This window comes from Ovis canadensis, chromosome 6, assembly GCF_042477335.2.
Source record: "Ovis canadensis isolate MfBH-ARS-UI-01 breed Bighorn chromosome 6, ARS-UI_OviCan_v2, whole genome shotgun sequence".
Classification (NCBI taxonomy): domain Eukaryota; kingdom Metazoa; phylum Chordata; class Mammalia; order Artiodactyla; family Bovidae; genus Ovis; species Ovis canadensis.
Genome location: NC_091250.1, coordinates 107,420,855 through 107,435,312, shown reverse-complemented (window position 1 = coordinate 107,435,312; position 14,458 = coordinate 107,420,855). Strand labels below are relative to the sequence as shown.

The window sequence follows — 14,458 nt, the reverse complement described above, 5'->3', positions numbered from 1 at the left end:
ACAGAGTGTTATACATATGTCCAGGTGAAGATAAGTATTTTGAGAAAAAAGGAAGCAGGTAAAGGGAATAGATTATGTGGTCAGGAGAGACATTTTGATGAGGCAGCAAATGAGCAGGAAGCAAGGCAGTGAGCCACGTAGACGTCGGAGAGTTGGGTGTTCCAGGCGGAGTACTCAGCAGGAGCACTAAGGCTGGTGTGTGTGCTTGCCATGTTTGCTGTGGTCCTGAAACAGGGCTGTAAACTGACTGACTGTGGCCTTTCTGATCTCTTACGCTGTTAGAAGTAACGAAGATCCTTCTGTTTGCTGCACAAGCGTCTCATCACTTAGTACCCCCAGAGGTGAGAACTCTTAAACTTTACTTCTGTCAGGATCTAGTGAGGAGTACATAGCAGTGCCACTGAGTATATCATGGTGGCTTTTCCCACAGAGATTACTGTCCTCCCCGCCTTCTTAAACTGAGTAGAAGAGACACTAGCTCTTAAGGACACTTATACAGAGAAGTTTACGTTTAGAAATAAAAATATTTTACTATAGAAAATGAAGTTTGTTTTGAACCAGTGGTTGAGAACTCTTGTTTTGATGAGTGGCCACATTTTATCCTGGAGAAGGCAAGGATATCAGTGAATTTATATAGTGATTATTTTTCAAAGCTGGTAGTTCCTTTCTTTGATTAAAAGAGTGTTGGATGAACCTGGGTCAAAGTAATGTTGAAAACTTAGATTAAAGGAGAGCCAGATTTAATCTCAGAATAGCCAAGAAGACAGCGACACCCAAAATAGAGTTACTTTTCTGTCTTCCTCAGTCTTGCTCCTTCCACCTCCCAGACCGAAGGTGGAGGGCTGTTTTTCCGCTGTAATAGTGTATCATCCCTTCATCGCCAAGCAGTTGAGTAGGTGGAGACATGTTACCAGTACTCATACCCTTTCTTTCCATCCCATTCAGATCATTCAGTCATTGCTCATGACTGTGGCCAACAATTTTGTTACTGACAAGAACTCTGGAGAAGTCATGACTGTAGGGTATGTAGAACGTGGCTGGAGGCAGTGGCAGCGGTTTTCACCTGCTGGCTTTGCTTTCCGTTACCAAGATGTGAAATTTCAGCTGAAATGTGTCCTCTGAGAAAAACTTATATTTCCGCCTTCTCAGTGTTTTTCTTCTTCTCTTGGTAATTTTTAAATTTATTGGTTAGAATTTTGAGCCAAAGAAAAGATTTCTGTCCTTCTAATCAACATTTTGTTTTTTAACTAGCTTTTTACTATTTCAAATGAATGCTTGTGTGCAGTCTAAATATTTTTTCCCTGTCTGCTACCCTGAATTCCTGTCTTCGCTGAAACAAATGATTCATTATTAAATGATTCTTTAATCCCAAAGCAGTTCAGTGACCTTTTTGATTAATTTGAAAACACTTAGTGAGTATGAGCACTGGTTTAGGATGTCCAGTCTGTCCTGATAACTAAGCAGTATGCTGAACAGCTGCTTTTTATCTCACTTGGAAAACATTCTGGGAGATAACAGCCCTAAAGACTAACTTTTTGGGTGGAATAGGGGGAGGGGAGGGGATGTATATGTAATTATGACTGATTGGTGTTGATGTACGGTAGAAACCAACAAAACATTGTAAAGCAGTTATCCTCCAATTTAAAAAGAAAAAAAAGACTTTTACTTGACCTAATACAGTTTCCCCTAGAGTTGGCAAATAAATGCTGCCAACATATACAAGCCCACCTCCCTTTATTGCCTTTTGCTTTACATGTTGAAGGTCTGGTAACTGTGTGGGGCAAGTCTAATGTAACATCTTTCCAATAGCATTTGCTCACTCTGTGTCTCTGTGTAACATTTTGGTAATCCACCAGCATAAGGATTATGCCTCACTGAAGGCTCAGATGAAGATTAGCATTTTTAGCAGTAAAGTATGTTTTAATTAAGGGCGCAAGTGAAACTGAAATAGCTCAGTCGTGTCCGACTCTTTGTGACCCCATGGACTATAGCCTACCATGCTCCTCCATCCATGGGATTTTCCAGGCAAGAATACTGGAATGGGTTGCCATTTCCTTCTCCAGAGGATCTTCCTGACCCAGGGATCAAACCCGGATCTCCTGCATTGTAGGCAGATGCTTTACCATCTCAACCACCAGGGAAGGCTTGAAATATTTTTTTCTTAGACATAATGCTGTTGCACATTTAATAAACTACATTATAGTTGAAACATAGCTTTTATATACACTGGGAAACCAAAAAACATGTGTGACTTGCTTTATTGCATTGTCCTGGAACCAGATCTGCACTATGTCCAAGGCATGCCTGTATTTTAGAGGTGACGCTGTTGTTTATTCTTCTAATAGAGGAAATAGCAGTAAACTGTGTGGAAACAAACCCTTCTGAGGCTGCCCGCTCCCACATCCCACCAGGGACCTCAGCCCTATAAAACCGACCTTATATTCCTTGTGATTTAGTCTTTTTAGAAAATATTCTTAGGTTGAACCACATGAAACTGCTGTTTCTTTTTTTTTTAATTTCATTTTTTCCTTTTTTAGAATCAATGCTATAAAAGAGATAACAGCTCGATGTCCTTTAGCCATGACTGAGGAACTTCTGCAAGACCTGGCTCAGTATAAAACACACAAAGATAAGAGTAAGTGCTGTGTTATTCTCAGTAGATGAAGGAGTATAGAGTATCTCATTTTTGTCTCAATAGACTCTTTGCTCTGAAGTTTCTAGTTAAAGCTGTTATTTTCCAGATGTGATGATGTCTGCTAGAACTTTGATTCAGCTTTTCCGAACACTGAATCCTCAGATGTTACAAAAAAAATTTCGGGTAGGTGAAGCATACATATATTGATCAAGGATTTGGTCTCAGAAAGTGAGAGTCACTTCCTCCAATTTGAGTTTGAGTATTTCTGGTGCTTGGAGTAGGAAATGGCAGCCCACTTCAGTATTCTTGCCTGGGAAATCCCATGGACAGAGAGAGCCGGCGGGAGCTACAGTCAGGCCATCAGGGCTGAACTAGATGGGGTTGCAAAGAGGCGGGCACAACTGAGCACATTTCTGATGCTTCCATTCAGAGTGTTGGTGATACACGTAGTTTTAGTCTTTAAACTCAGAATAAAGTTGAATACTATTCCTTAACTATTTTATAGTTGATATTATGCTCTTTGATACTGAATGAGTCTTATAGACGTTTTCAGATCTGTAGCTAATGACAGCATTGAACAGGCTATTCCTTAACCAGATACTACCTCTATCGAGGTGGGAGGAAATGAGATGTATGTATGTAACGAGAGCAAAGATCTCAAGACTTAAGAATCAAAGTTTCCTGGGTTAGTTCAGAAGAAAGCAAGAAAACAGTGGGCAAAGTTTTGAGAGGGAATTTACTTTGACCCAAGACATTGGTGAACTGTTTTTGTCATTCATTTGCTTCCATTTTTTGTGATTCTTGTGAGTTCATAATCCCAGAGAATCCTTTTCATGAATAATGTTTTGCTGTCTAAGCAAAAAACTAGTTCCTTTCCTTTAGGGTAAACCTACAGAAGCCTCCATAGAAGCAAGAGTGCAAGAATATGGAGAACTGGATGCTAAAGATTACATTCCAGGAGCAGAAATTCTGGAAGTTGAAAACAAAGAAGAAAATGCTGAAGGCGATGAAGGTTTGTTTTTATTGTACCATTGTTCAGGACAGAATCACTCCTGCTATATCTGTATTGACCTTGAAATCTTTATACTGTTTGGACATTCATTCAGCTGATGTTAACTGAGTAATGACCACTGCTGTGGGCATTGCGGGTATTGATGGGCGTTGATGGGCATGGTTCCTGCTCTGAGGGAACTGACATTCTAGTGTAGGAAATGCCTTTTTGTGTCCTTCAGATTGGTTGCCCTTTATCAAGGGCATGCTGTTTGATACTTGGAAAGATAATGGGTTTTTGTTGTTGTTATTGCCTAGAAAAAAATGGTAAGGATTATAGTCTCTAGCAATCCTCCCATTGAAGGAGAATCCTTGTTGAGCTTGTTGAGGAATGCTTGAAGAACCCTGTTCTGATTTCCAAAGCTAGCATTTATTGCACTGGTTACTCAGTCCATGGGGTCGCAAAGAGTCGGACACGACTGAGTGACTTCATTTTCACTAGAGTCCTGTCTTCTTCCTGTTTGTTCATTATTTCAACAAAACTTTCATAAACATTAGCTGTGAGCCAGCCACTGTCAAAACAAAGATGAATGACATGGTTCCTGTCCTTGAGAATTTTTCATAAACAGCTAATAAAGCATTAACAGGATTTATGATTAGAGTCAGGTATAAGGGTAGGAGAGAGGTCAGGTACGCCTCAGAGGTTCAATAAAATCTTCAAGGAAATGGTGAGCCATGAGTCATACTTTGATTGCTGAGTGAGCAATTGTAGAATAGTGGAGACTTTCCAGGCAAAGGATTTAGGAAACTTTTAGAATATAGGATACAAGGCGATGCACAGAGAGCTGTGAGACTGGAGATAGAGTTGGGGCCTTCTCATGAGTGCCATGCCTAAGAGCTGAGATCAGAATGTGGGTGTCCACTGAGATAACTGCAGGTGTCCTTGACTCTGAAAACTCTCTGTGGTAGCTCCATTAGGAACTCTGATGCCTTTTTAATGAGATGTCTACAAGGTTCTTGCACAACCAGAATTCTCTGCCTTGGTTCCCTGAATGATTTGTTTCTAGCTAATTTCTCAAACACTTAAATGTGCTTAGAAAAGTTAAATAACTCATATGCAGTTACTGTAAATATACAGGTACAGTTTTGACGGACATGACTGGTTTGGTGGAAAGAACACAGGCTCTGGAGTCATATGTGATTTTCCTAATTTCAGCGTAGCCTGCATTTCTAGCAGTTTTTTGGCCTGGGGCAGGTTATGTCACTTGAGAATCTACTCCTCTTTTGTTGAGTCACGTTGGTCAGAGAAAGATTGTCAAATCTTGGCTTATGGTGGATGCTTAATCAGTGTTTATTCTCCATTCCTTGACTTAGTTAAATTGATGTGACTTATTTAACAATACTACTACCCAACTCTTAGTGAGCCCCTACTTGAGGTTCATTATATAAGTTTTCTTTTGCTTGATTTGCCTCAGTGTACCATGAGTGCTGAGCAGAAGTCAGGGGTGCTGACACGCTCTTTTTCACGCAGATGGCTGGGAGAGTGCCAGTCTCAGTGATGAGGCAGATTCCGATGGTGAATGGGTTGACGTGCACCATTCTTCCGACGAAGAACAGAAAGAGATCGTAAGTCCTAAAAGTTCTTGTTCCAAGTGTTGAGGGGCTATGCTCTCAGTAGAGTTAATGGCCGTTTAAGCCTGTGTTGTGTTCTCTCAAGTCCGAGAAACTGAACAGCATGCCCCTGGAGGAGCGGAAGGCCAAAGCGGCGGCCGTCAGCACTAGCCGAGTGTTAAGTCAGGAAGACTTCCAGAAAATCCGAATGGCCCAAATGAGGAAAGAGCTCGACGCTGCCCCTGGGAAAGCCCAAAAGAGGAAATACATTGAAATAGACAGTGATGAGGAGCGCAGGTAAGATGGCACAGGCACCAGGCCCTCAGTCAGCTCACGTGATTATGAAAGTCATAGGAAAAGGAATTCTCTCCTTGTTTGATATTATGGTTTTTTTCTTTACCCCAGGGGTGAGTTACTTTCTCTTCGGGACATTGAACGGCTTCATAAAAAGCCAAAGTCTGACAAGGAGACAAGACTAGCAACTGCAATGGTGAGTGAGGCATGTCATTGCCTGGTTCTTTAAAGACAGCAGATAACAGTGAAGTGAAATACGGCTCAAAACTTGTATAGGCACAGAAAAGCTATAATTAAAATAGAATAGAAGGCATAGATGGGAAGTTAGATGAGTTTTAGCAACTTGATAGCTACGTAACCACCATCTAAGACCAGCTGTGGGGCGCAGAAAGGCACCATAACATTTTCCCAGTTTAAACGAGGTGCACAGTCGACAGTCCATTTATCAAAGCTATGAGAAAAGCAGTGGAATGTTTATAGTCATTAAAGAAAAGCCAGAGACAGTTGGAGCCTGCCTGCCTTCCCAGCTTTATTTTCTCTGCCTTTATTGTTTCGGACACCATTCCAAACAGTCCCCGCATCACCCTCTGTTCCATTGGTACTGGCATCTCTTTAGATAAATTTGAAAACCCTTGTTTCTTCCCCACACCTGTGCATAAACTATTGCTACTATTAAAACGCTCTACCCTTCCCACCGTTCCTCACCAGAAAGGCCTTCACCCTGCAATGAACAGCTCACGAGGTCTCCCTTTCTCAGAGGCTCCTCTGACCTCTTGAAAGCCATTTGTTCCACTGTGCTCCCCAGCCCCATTACAGTACATCACAGTCATGTCTCCCCTGGGCTGAACTGTCACCAAGGAGCAGGGACTGGGTTCCATCCACCTTCGTATCCTTGACTTCCAGTAGAGCTGCCGCAGAGGAGACGTGTGTGTTGATGCGTTAACTCCTGCCACGGTATTTTTTGTGCATGTGTGCTAATAGGCTGGAAAAACAGACCGAAAAGAATTTGTGAGGAAGAAAACCAAAATGAATCCATTTTCCAGTTCCACCAATAAAGAGAAGAAAAAGCAGAAAAACTTCATGATGATGCGGTATAGTCATAATGTCCGGTCAAAAAATAAGCGTTCCTTCCGAGAAAAGCAGGTGAGCTCAACCTGAAGCTTGACTAGGCAGAGTGGTGGTGGTATTCTGAGACTTCTCTATGTGTGAGTGGAACCGTGCCCTCTAAGACCTTGTGTAACGTGTGTCTCAGGATTAATGGGCTATATTCTTAGAGAGCGTGGAGAGGTGGAGAGCAGTCAGAGCATGTAAATCCTATAGCTAACTTGGCTGAGATTCAGCTATGTGACTTTTGTTTTTTTTTTCTCCTCTGTAAATGAGTTTAGGCTAAATGATTGCTAAGGTCCATTCGTATGCTAAGAGTCTCTTGGTATTGCATCTGTGAAGTACAATATAAAACTCAACTGAAGAATAATTTTTGAGTGTTTGTTATATGCCTGGTGCTTTTCTCCAGAAAACATTATTATGTGTGGTAGTATCTCAGAAAGGGCTTCCTAGATGGCTCAGTGGTAAAGAACCTGCCTGCCAACGCAGGAGACGCATGTTCGATCCCTGGGTCAAGAAGATCCCCAGCAGAAGGAAATGACAGTGCACTCCAGTGTCCTTGCCTGGGAAATTCCATGAACAGAGAAGCCTGGCAGACTATAGTCCACAGGGTCGAGAGTGGAACAAGACTGAGTGACTAAGCAACAACAGTGTCTCAGAAACAGCTTCAGGAGAGCAGTACAGACTAAACAGTCTGTCCCTGGCATGGTCCTTCCTCTGTGTGCCCTTATAGGACTTTGGCATTTTATTTTATCCATTTTCTGTCTTGGGTGAGTAGTCCTGTTATTATAGTAAAACAGATTTTTGTTTTTATATCCTTGTCTACTGGGAATGTACCCAGAAGAATCTCTAGGAAATCAGGTAAATCAAGTAAATCAGGTAAAGTAAATGTCAGTGCCACATCCTGAACCAGCATTCCTAAATTGCCAGCCAGTTATAAACCTCCCAGTTCCAAATGTGAGAGCCAGCTCTCCAGGGCAGGGCTCCGTCTGTGTGGGAACCAAGTCAAAATGAACTAAATTAAGGTACCCCCCTTAAGGCCTCCCTATCTATTTAAACTTGCTAGTTCTCAACTGTTTAGCTGCTGCTGCTGCTGCTAACTTGCTTCAGTCGTGTCCAACTCTGTGTGACCCCATAGACAGCGGCCCACCAGGCTCCTCCATCCCTGGGATTCTCCAGGCAAGAACACTGGAGTCGGTTGCCATTTCCTTCTCTAATGCATCAAAGTGAAAAGTGAAAGTGAAGTCACTAAGTCATGTCCGACTCTTTGCAATCCCATGGACTGCAGCCCACCAGGCTCCTCCATCCATGGGATTTTCCAGGCAAGAGTACTGCAGTGGGTTGCCATTGCCGTCTCCGCAACTGTTTAGCAGCATTGTGTAAGTAATGAAATGACAATATGCTGAATAGAAGTTGTTGAAAGCTGAAGTGAAAGAAGCCATTAAAGATTTAAATAGTCTTGGACTTCCCTGGTGGTCCAGTGGTTAAAAATCCACCTGCCAGTGCTGGGGACAGGGGTTCAACCCCTGGTCCAGGAAGATCACACTTGCTGAGGAGCAACTAAGCCCGTGTGCCACAACTACTGAGCCCATGTGCTGTAAAATGTGCTCCACAAGAGAGGCCACTGCAGTGAGAAGCCAGTGCATCACAGCTAGGAAGTGCTCCCTGCTCATAGCAACTGGAGAAGACCAGCGATGAAGACCCAGTGTAGCCAAAAACTAATTAATTAATTGTAAAAGATTTTAAATTGAATTTTCCCAATTCAATTTAAATTCATGGTTGAATTGATTAAATCCATTAGTTTATCCTTCCCTGCCTTTTGTACGATTTTACAGTTGAGGAAATAGTTGGCATTTGGCAGGCCTTGCCTTATTTTGAGATATTTATAATCTTGTTACACTTAGCTAGGAGTGTTCCCTTCCCCACTTCCTCTATTTTTAGCAGATTTTCTTTGGCATGATAGAGAAGCCCCGCTTTGTTCCCATCAGCACCTCTGAAGTATCAAATATTTGTCTTAAAGAATTTTTTAAGAGGAAGTTAAGAGTTCACTGGACATGTGCACACATGGCTTCAAGAATGCTTTTTCCTCCTCCGGTTTTCTTGCCATGACCAGAACTTCTGTGTTTGTTTCCTTGTCCTATATTTTCTTCAGGGTCTCTTCATGATGAAGCTTGACTCTGGGTTCCTAATTTTCTCTATTCTGTCCTTCCCTCTAGGCCAGCAGAGTAATCAATTATTCAGTGAAAATTATTAAGTGAGATATTTTACATTCTTGTTTCTGAGCTAATTGAAACCCAGTGTGTTTTACACTTGTGCTCTGTGCTGTGTGCAGTCGCTCAGTCGTGTCTGCCTCTTTGTGACCCCATGGACTGTAGCCTGCCAGGCTCCTCTGTTCATGGGGATTCTCCAGGCAAGAATTCTAGAGTGGATTGCCATGCCCTCCTCCAGGGGATCTTCCCAATCCAGGGATCAAATCCAAGTCTTCCGCATTGCAGGCAGATTCTTTACTGTCTGAACCACCAGGGAAGCCCATGAAGTGGTAGTAGCCACTGCAGGGGGTAGCCTATCCCCTCTTCAGGGGATCTTCCTGACCCAGGAATCGAACCAGGGGCTCCTGCACAAAGAATCCGAAGGCGGATTCTTTACCAACTGAGCTACCAGGGAATATTTGGACTAGCCATGTTTCATTGCCCAACAGCCATGTATAGCTAGTGGCTACTGTATTGGATGGTGTATTTATAGAGCACCTCCAAAAAGAGGTAAGACTAGAGAAGGAGGGTAAAGCACATGAGAAGAGAAAGAGAAGAGGACCTTGCAGGGTGTTCAGATGGTGTGAACAAGGAAGGAGCCTGATATATGTGTGAGAGTGGCCTGTGCTTTGTCACAAAGTTTAATGAGTGGAATTAAATCCGTACTGAGTTACAACATTATTAGCTGATTGTCGTTCGGTCGCCCAGCCGTGTCCAACTCTTTACGACTCCATGGACTGCAGTACACCAGGCCTCTCTGTCCCTCACCATCTCCTGAGGTTTGCCCAAGTTCGTGTCCATTGCATTGGTGATATATTATTAGCTAATATATCGTTCTTAACCATATGGATGACTATTCCACAGCTTTCCAGTTTTGAACTTATTAACTGCAGATGGTGATTGCAGTCATGAAATTAAAAGACGCTTACTCCTTGGAAGGAAACTTATGACCAACCTAGATAGCATATTCAAAAGCAGAGATATTACTTTGCCAACCAAGGTCCGTCTAGTCAAGGCTATGGTTCTTCCAGTAGTCATGTATGAATGTGAGAGTTGGACCGTGAAGAAAGCTGAGTGCCGAAGAATTGCTGCTTTTGAACTGTGGTGTTGGAGAAGACTCTTGAGAGTCCCTTGGACTGCAAGGAGATCCAACCAGTCCATCCTAAAGGAGACCAGTCCTGGGTGTTCAATGGAAGGACTGATGCTGAGGCTGAAACTCCAATACTTTGGCCACCTCGTGCGAAGAGTTGACTCATTGGAAAAGACCCTGATGCTGGGAGGGATTGGGGGCAGGAGGAGAAGGGGACGACAAAGGATGAGATGGCTGGATGGCATCACCGACTCGATGGACATGAGTTTGGATGAACTCTGGGAGTTGGTGATGGACAGGGAGACCTGGTGTGCTGCAATTCATGGGGTCTCAAAGTGTCGGATACGACTGAGCCACTGAACTGAACTGAACTGAATCAATGTATAACAATATGAACGGATACTATAATTAAACTGAGTTTACAGATGTGAAAATAATACGTATATGGCTAACTCAGAATTACCTTCTTAGCCATGCAACTTAGGTTGAAAGAAACTTGTTAATTTTTTTCTACCATAAGTGTCCCAGTTACTCTGCCTGTCTACACAGATATACTAAGACCCAGACCTGAGTTAAAGGCAAGAAATCAATAACTTAAAATCATAAAATTCAAAAAGTTTGAATATGTAGATATAGAGCCAGACAACTTCCACCCCCCCAAAATGCTTTAAAGTTTCTAGGACTCAAAAGGTGATGGGTGCTTGGGGAATTAATGGAATAATATTCATAACAAACTTAAAAGGTACACAGTGGCCTTGGTTATCTTCTTTTTAAATTTAGGTTTATTCTTCATAATCTTTTACTTAATATTCCATTCATTTTCTTTTGGGAACTGTGAAACTTTCTGAGGATATTTACAGGTTCACTTTGAACACTGGTCCAGTGGTCATCTTCTCTAGATCATGTTTACCTCATTGTTTCCTTATCTTCCAGCTGGCACTACGAGATGCACTCTTGAAAAAGAGAAAAAGAATGAAGTAACTTCCAAGCAAGTCTTCCATTCCAAGGAGAATGCTAAATTTGTATCATTACTCTGAAAACTTGCAAATTAAGAATATTTGTTTACATTAAAAAGTCCAGAAGCACTATGTTGTGAAAACCACAGTAAACTTGGTAGCTTCTGGTGTTCTTATTTTAGAGATGGGTAATGGTGGGAATGTTTGAAATGTAAACAGTTGTGGTATAAAATCATTTTCATTTAGTGTTCATGCAAGAAAATAATTATATACACATGTATAGAGAAAGAGTGAGAGAGAGTGCCTATTAATTGTCACTGAAGATATGAAAATGAATGAGCCATAACTTCTCATTCAAGATATTTATAACCTGTTTGTAGGATGGGGCGAGGGGCAAGTGTGTTTATATGTATTTACACTGCTGTATAAATAGTTCTATAGTAGAGACAGTTTTATACTTCTGTGGAGTCATAGAGGCCTTATGGACTAACTCTGCAGAGGATGGGTATTAAATATTTTCTTAAAACAGGACAGTGTTACAAGAGTAAGAGGATCTTACTTGTAAATAGGCTTACCTGCTGAAAACAGGTTCCTGCTGTACAGATTTTGAGTAGACAATTTAGCCTTTTTAGTCCATCCATCCAAAAGATGTAATTATTTTATATGCCAGGTATAGGCGTTTTGGCTAAGATCTCATTTTTTAAATTGCCTTAAGTATAAATAGTAATCTCAGAGTGGTTTCTGTTCATTATTTGGGCTGCCCACTCTTCCACAGAGGAAAAAGAAATCAGATTACTTTCCTCGGTCTTCCTTGACCCTGTAATATGTCCAGCCCTCTGTTGGCCTTGTCTCAATAAAAGGTTTCTAATGTCAAATAGGTACTTTGTGTGGCGCGTGGTGTGTCTTATCTCCCTCCCCCAGGCATACTTGAGTAGATTCCCAGGGCCACGAGAGCCATGGTCAGCTGTTTGCAACTTTCTGCATTTGGAAATCGTTTGGTGCCCTTTGTCTCAAATTTCTTAGATAATATTGTGATAGTCGGAAAAATTGCTTCAAACTAGAGTAAAAGGCAATTTTCTGTCCACTCAGCAGCTTGTAAAACCACTTCTCTTATTCCTTTTCTAGCATCTTCTGTTTACTTTCCGAGTTCAACTTCAGTGTTACTTCAATGAAACTTTGTGACTTTTCCTAAGACACCCCATACCACTAGGGATTAATGATTACTTTGCTGTGGCCTGGCAAAAGGAACCCTCCATCAACCCCCAGCAGCTTCAGTGTTTCACAGGAAGTGCATGTTTGAATGTTTCAGACCTGAAACTGCTCTTTGCTCTTTGCATTTTTCAACTGTCTCCCTGTGTATGTGTCTAGCTCCAGAAGTAAATAAAACTCAAAATGGCCTAGGGTCTGTAGCTTTGCTGTTTGAAATTGTGGTGATGCTGGGTACTTTCATCCTTCCCCTAGACTTTTTCACCCCTCTGAGCTGCCGAGAGGCCAAGAGTCCATTCTGTAGTCTCCTCTCTGTTCTACTACTCTTAACTGAAGTTTGTATGGCAGCTAAATTTCTGGCTTTAAAAGCTATAGCTTTAACTTTTATTTCTTTAATCCCATAGTATCAGTTCAGTTCAGGCGTGTCCGACTCTGCAACCCGATGGACTGTAGCACGCCAGGCTTCCCTGTCCATCACCAACTCCTGGAGCTTGCTCAAACTTGTCCATCAAGTTGGTGATGCCATCCAACCATCTTATCCTCTGTCATCCCCTTCTCCTCTTGCCTTCAATCTTTCCCATCGTGAGGGTCTTTTCCAGTTAGTCAGTTCTTTGCATCAGGTGGCCAAAGTTGGAGCTTCAGCATCAGTCCTTCCAGTGAATATTCAGGACTGATGTCCTTTAGCATTGGCTTGATCTCCTTGCTGTTGAACGGACTCATACCGCATATAATTCCTTTTATTATTTTATAAGTCTTCTATTGAGAATATTTTCTGTTTAAGTTTGGAGGTCAGATCCTCACAAGGTTGGATGATGTCAACAAGCAGAGTGACCTTCTAGGTGACTTTTACCTTGAAGAAGTCACCAGGGCTTGAACTTCAGCTCTTGAGTCTCAAATTTTTGTCAACAGTGAGAATGGGGCCATTTCAGAGATAAAACATTCAACCATCCAAACTCATATAAAGTATAAATCTAGAATACTGGTACATATATGTGATCTCAGCAACTTCTACTAAAAAATAGGCTCCACAGAAGGCAGTGAGTCTGTTCCGTGCTAGTTCAGTGCCAAGTAAGTAGGTGCTCAACAAATACTTGAATACCCTATCTGTCAGTCTTCTCTCCATAAATAAAATACCACCTACCTCATTGATTGTTTTGAGAATTTTGAGAACCAAGCACTTAGCATGGTATTTGCCACCAAGAAAGCATTCAGTAAATTTCTCATCAAAGATTACATACCTATTAAGTTTTTTAGTTTGGGGTTTTTTGCTTAATTTACTTGAAACAATAGTTGAACTTGCTATAAATATTTGTTTTACCCTTTATCCATTTAGGGGGAGCTAGTTTGAAACAGAAAAATTTATCTAGGGGGAGTTACCTGGTTGTCCAGTGGTTGAGACTCCATGCTCTCACTGCCAGCAGCCCGGAATCAGTCCCTGTTTGGGGAACTAAGAGCCTACAAGCCACATAGTGTGGCCAAAACAATATTTTTGAATGTATATTGAATGCTTTTTGTGGGCCATGCATGTGCTAGAAGCTGTGTGGGGTGCTAGAAGCTGTACAAACAATGTTCGTGCCATGTAGAAACTTTTAATCCTTTGAAGGAAATACAAGTTCAGTTCAGTTCAGCTCAGTCGCTCAGTCATGTCCGACTCTTTGCAACCCCATGAATCACAGCATGCCAGGCCTCCCTGTCCATCACCAACTCCCGGAATTCACTCAGACTCACGTCCATCGAGTCAGTGATGCCATCCAACCATCTCATCCTCTCTCATCCTCTTCTGCCCCCAATCCCTCCCAGCGTCAAAGTCTTTTCCAATGAGTCAACTCTTTGTATGAGGTGGCCAAAGTATTGGAGTTTCAGCTTTAGCATCATTCCTTCCAAAGAAATCCCAGGGTTGATCTCCTTCACAATGGACTGGTTGGATCTCCTTGCAGTCCAAGGGACTCTCAAGAGTCTTCTCCAACACCACAGTTCAAAAGCATCAATTCTTTGGCGCTCAGCCTTCTTCACAGTCTTAACTCTCACATCCATACATGACCACTGGAAAAACCATACCCTTGACTAGACGGACCTTAGTCGGCAAAGTAATGTCTCTGCTTTTCAATATGCTACCTAGGTTGGTCATAACTTTTCTTCCAAGGATTAAGCGTCTTAGTTTCATGGCTGCAATCACCATCTGCAGTGATTTTGGTGCCCAAAAAAATAAAGTCTGACACTGTTTCCCCATCTATTTCCCATGAAGTGATGGGACTGGATGCCATGATCTTCGTTTTCTGAATGTTGAGCTTTAAGCCAACTTTTTCACTCTCCTCTTTTACTA

At 42.0% G+C, this 14,458-nt stretch overlaps 1 protein-coding gene across 2 annotated transcripts in view; it reads left to right on the top strand.

Moving 5' to 3' along the window:
• SDAD1 (SDA1 domain containing 1) overlaps positions 1–11,806 on the top strand; it is a 31,487-nt gene extending 19,681 nt beyond the window's left edge. For both annotated transcript variants that reach the window (XM_069594377.1, XM_069594378.1), the window contains exons 14-23: positions 283–341; positions 946–1,022; positions 2,538–2,635; positions 2,742–2,818; positions 3,518–3,647; positions 5,157–5,251; positions 5,343–5,533; positions 5,642–5,726; positions 6,512–6,673; positions 10,907–11,806. In XM_069594377.1, coding sequence (XP_069450478.1) covers positions 283–341; positions 946–1,022; positions 2,538–2,635; positions 2,742–2,818; positions 3,518–3,647; positions 5,157–5,251; positions 5,343–5,533; positions 5,642–5,726; positions 6,512–6,673; positions 10,907–10,954 — 1,022 coding nt within the window. In that variant the 3' untranslated portion in view covers positions 10,955–11,806. The remainder of the gene's footprint in view (positions 1–282; positions 342–945; positions 1,023–2,537; positions 2,636–2,741; positions 2,819–3,517; positions 3,648–5,156; positions 5,252–5,342; positions 5,534–5,641; positions 5,727–6,511; positions 6,674–10,906) is intronic.
• The last annotated feature ends 2,652 nt before the right edge of the window (positions 11,807–14,458 follow it).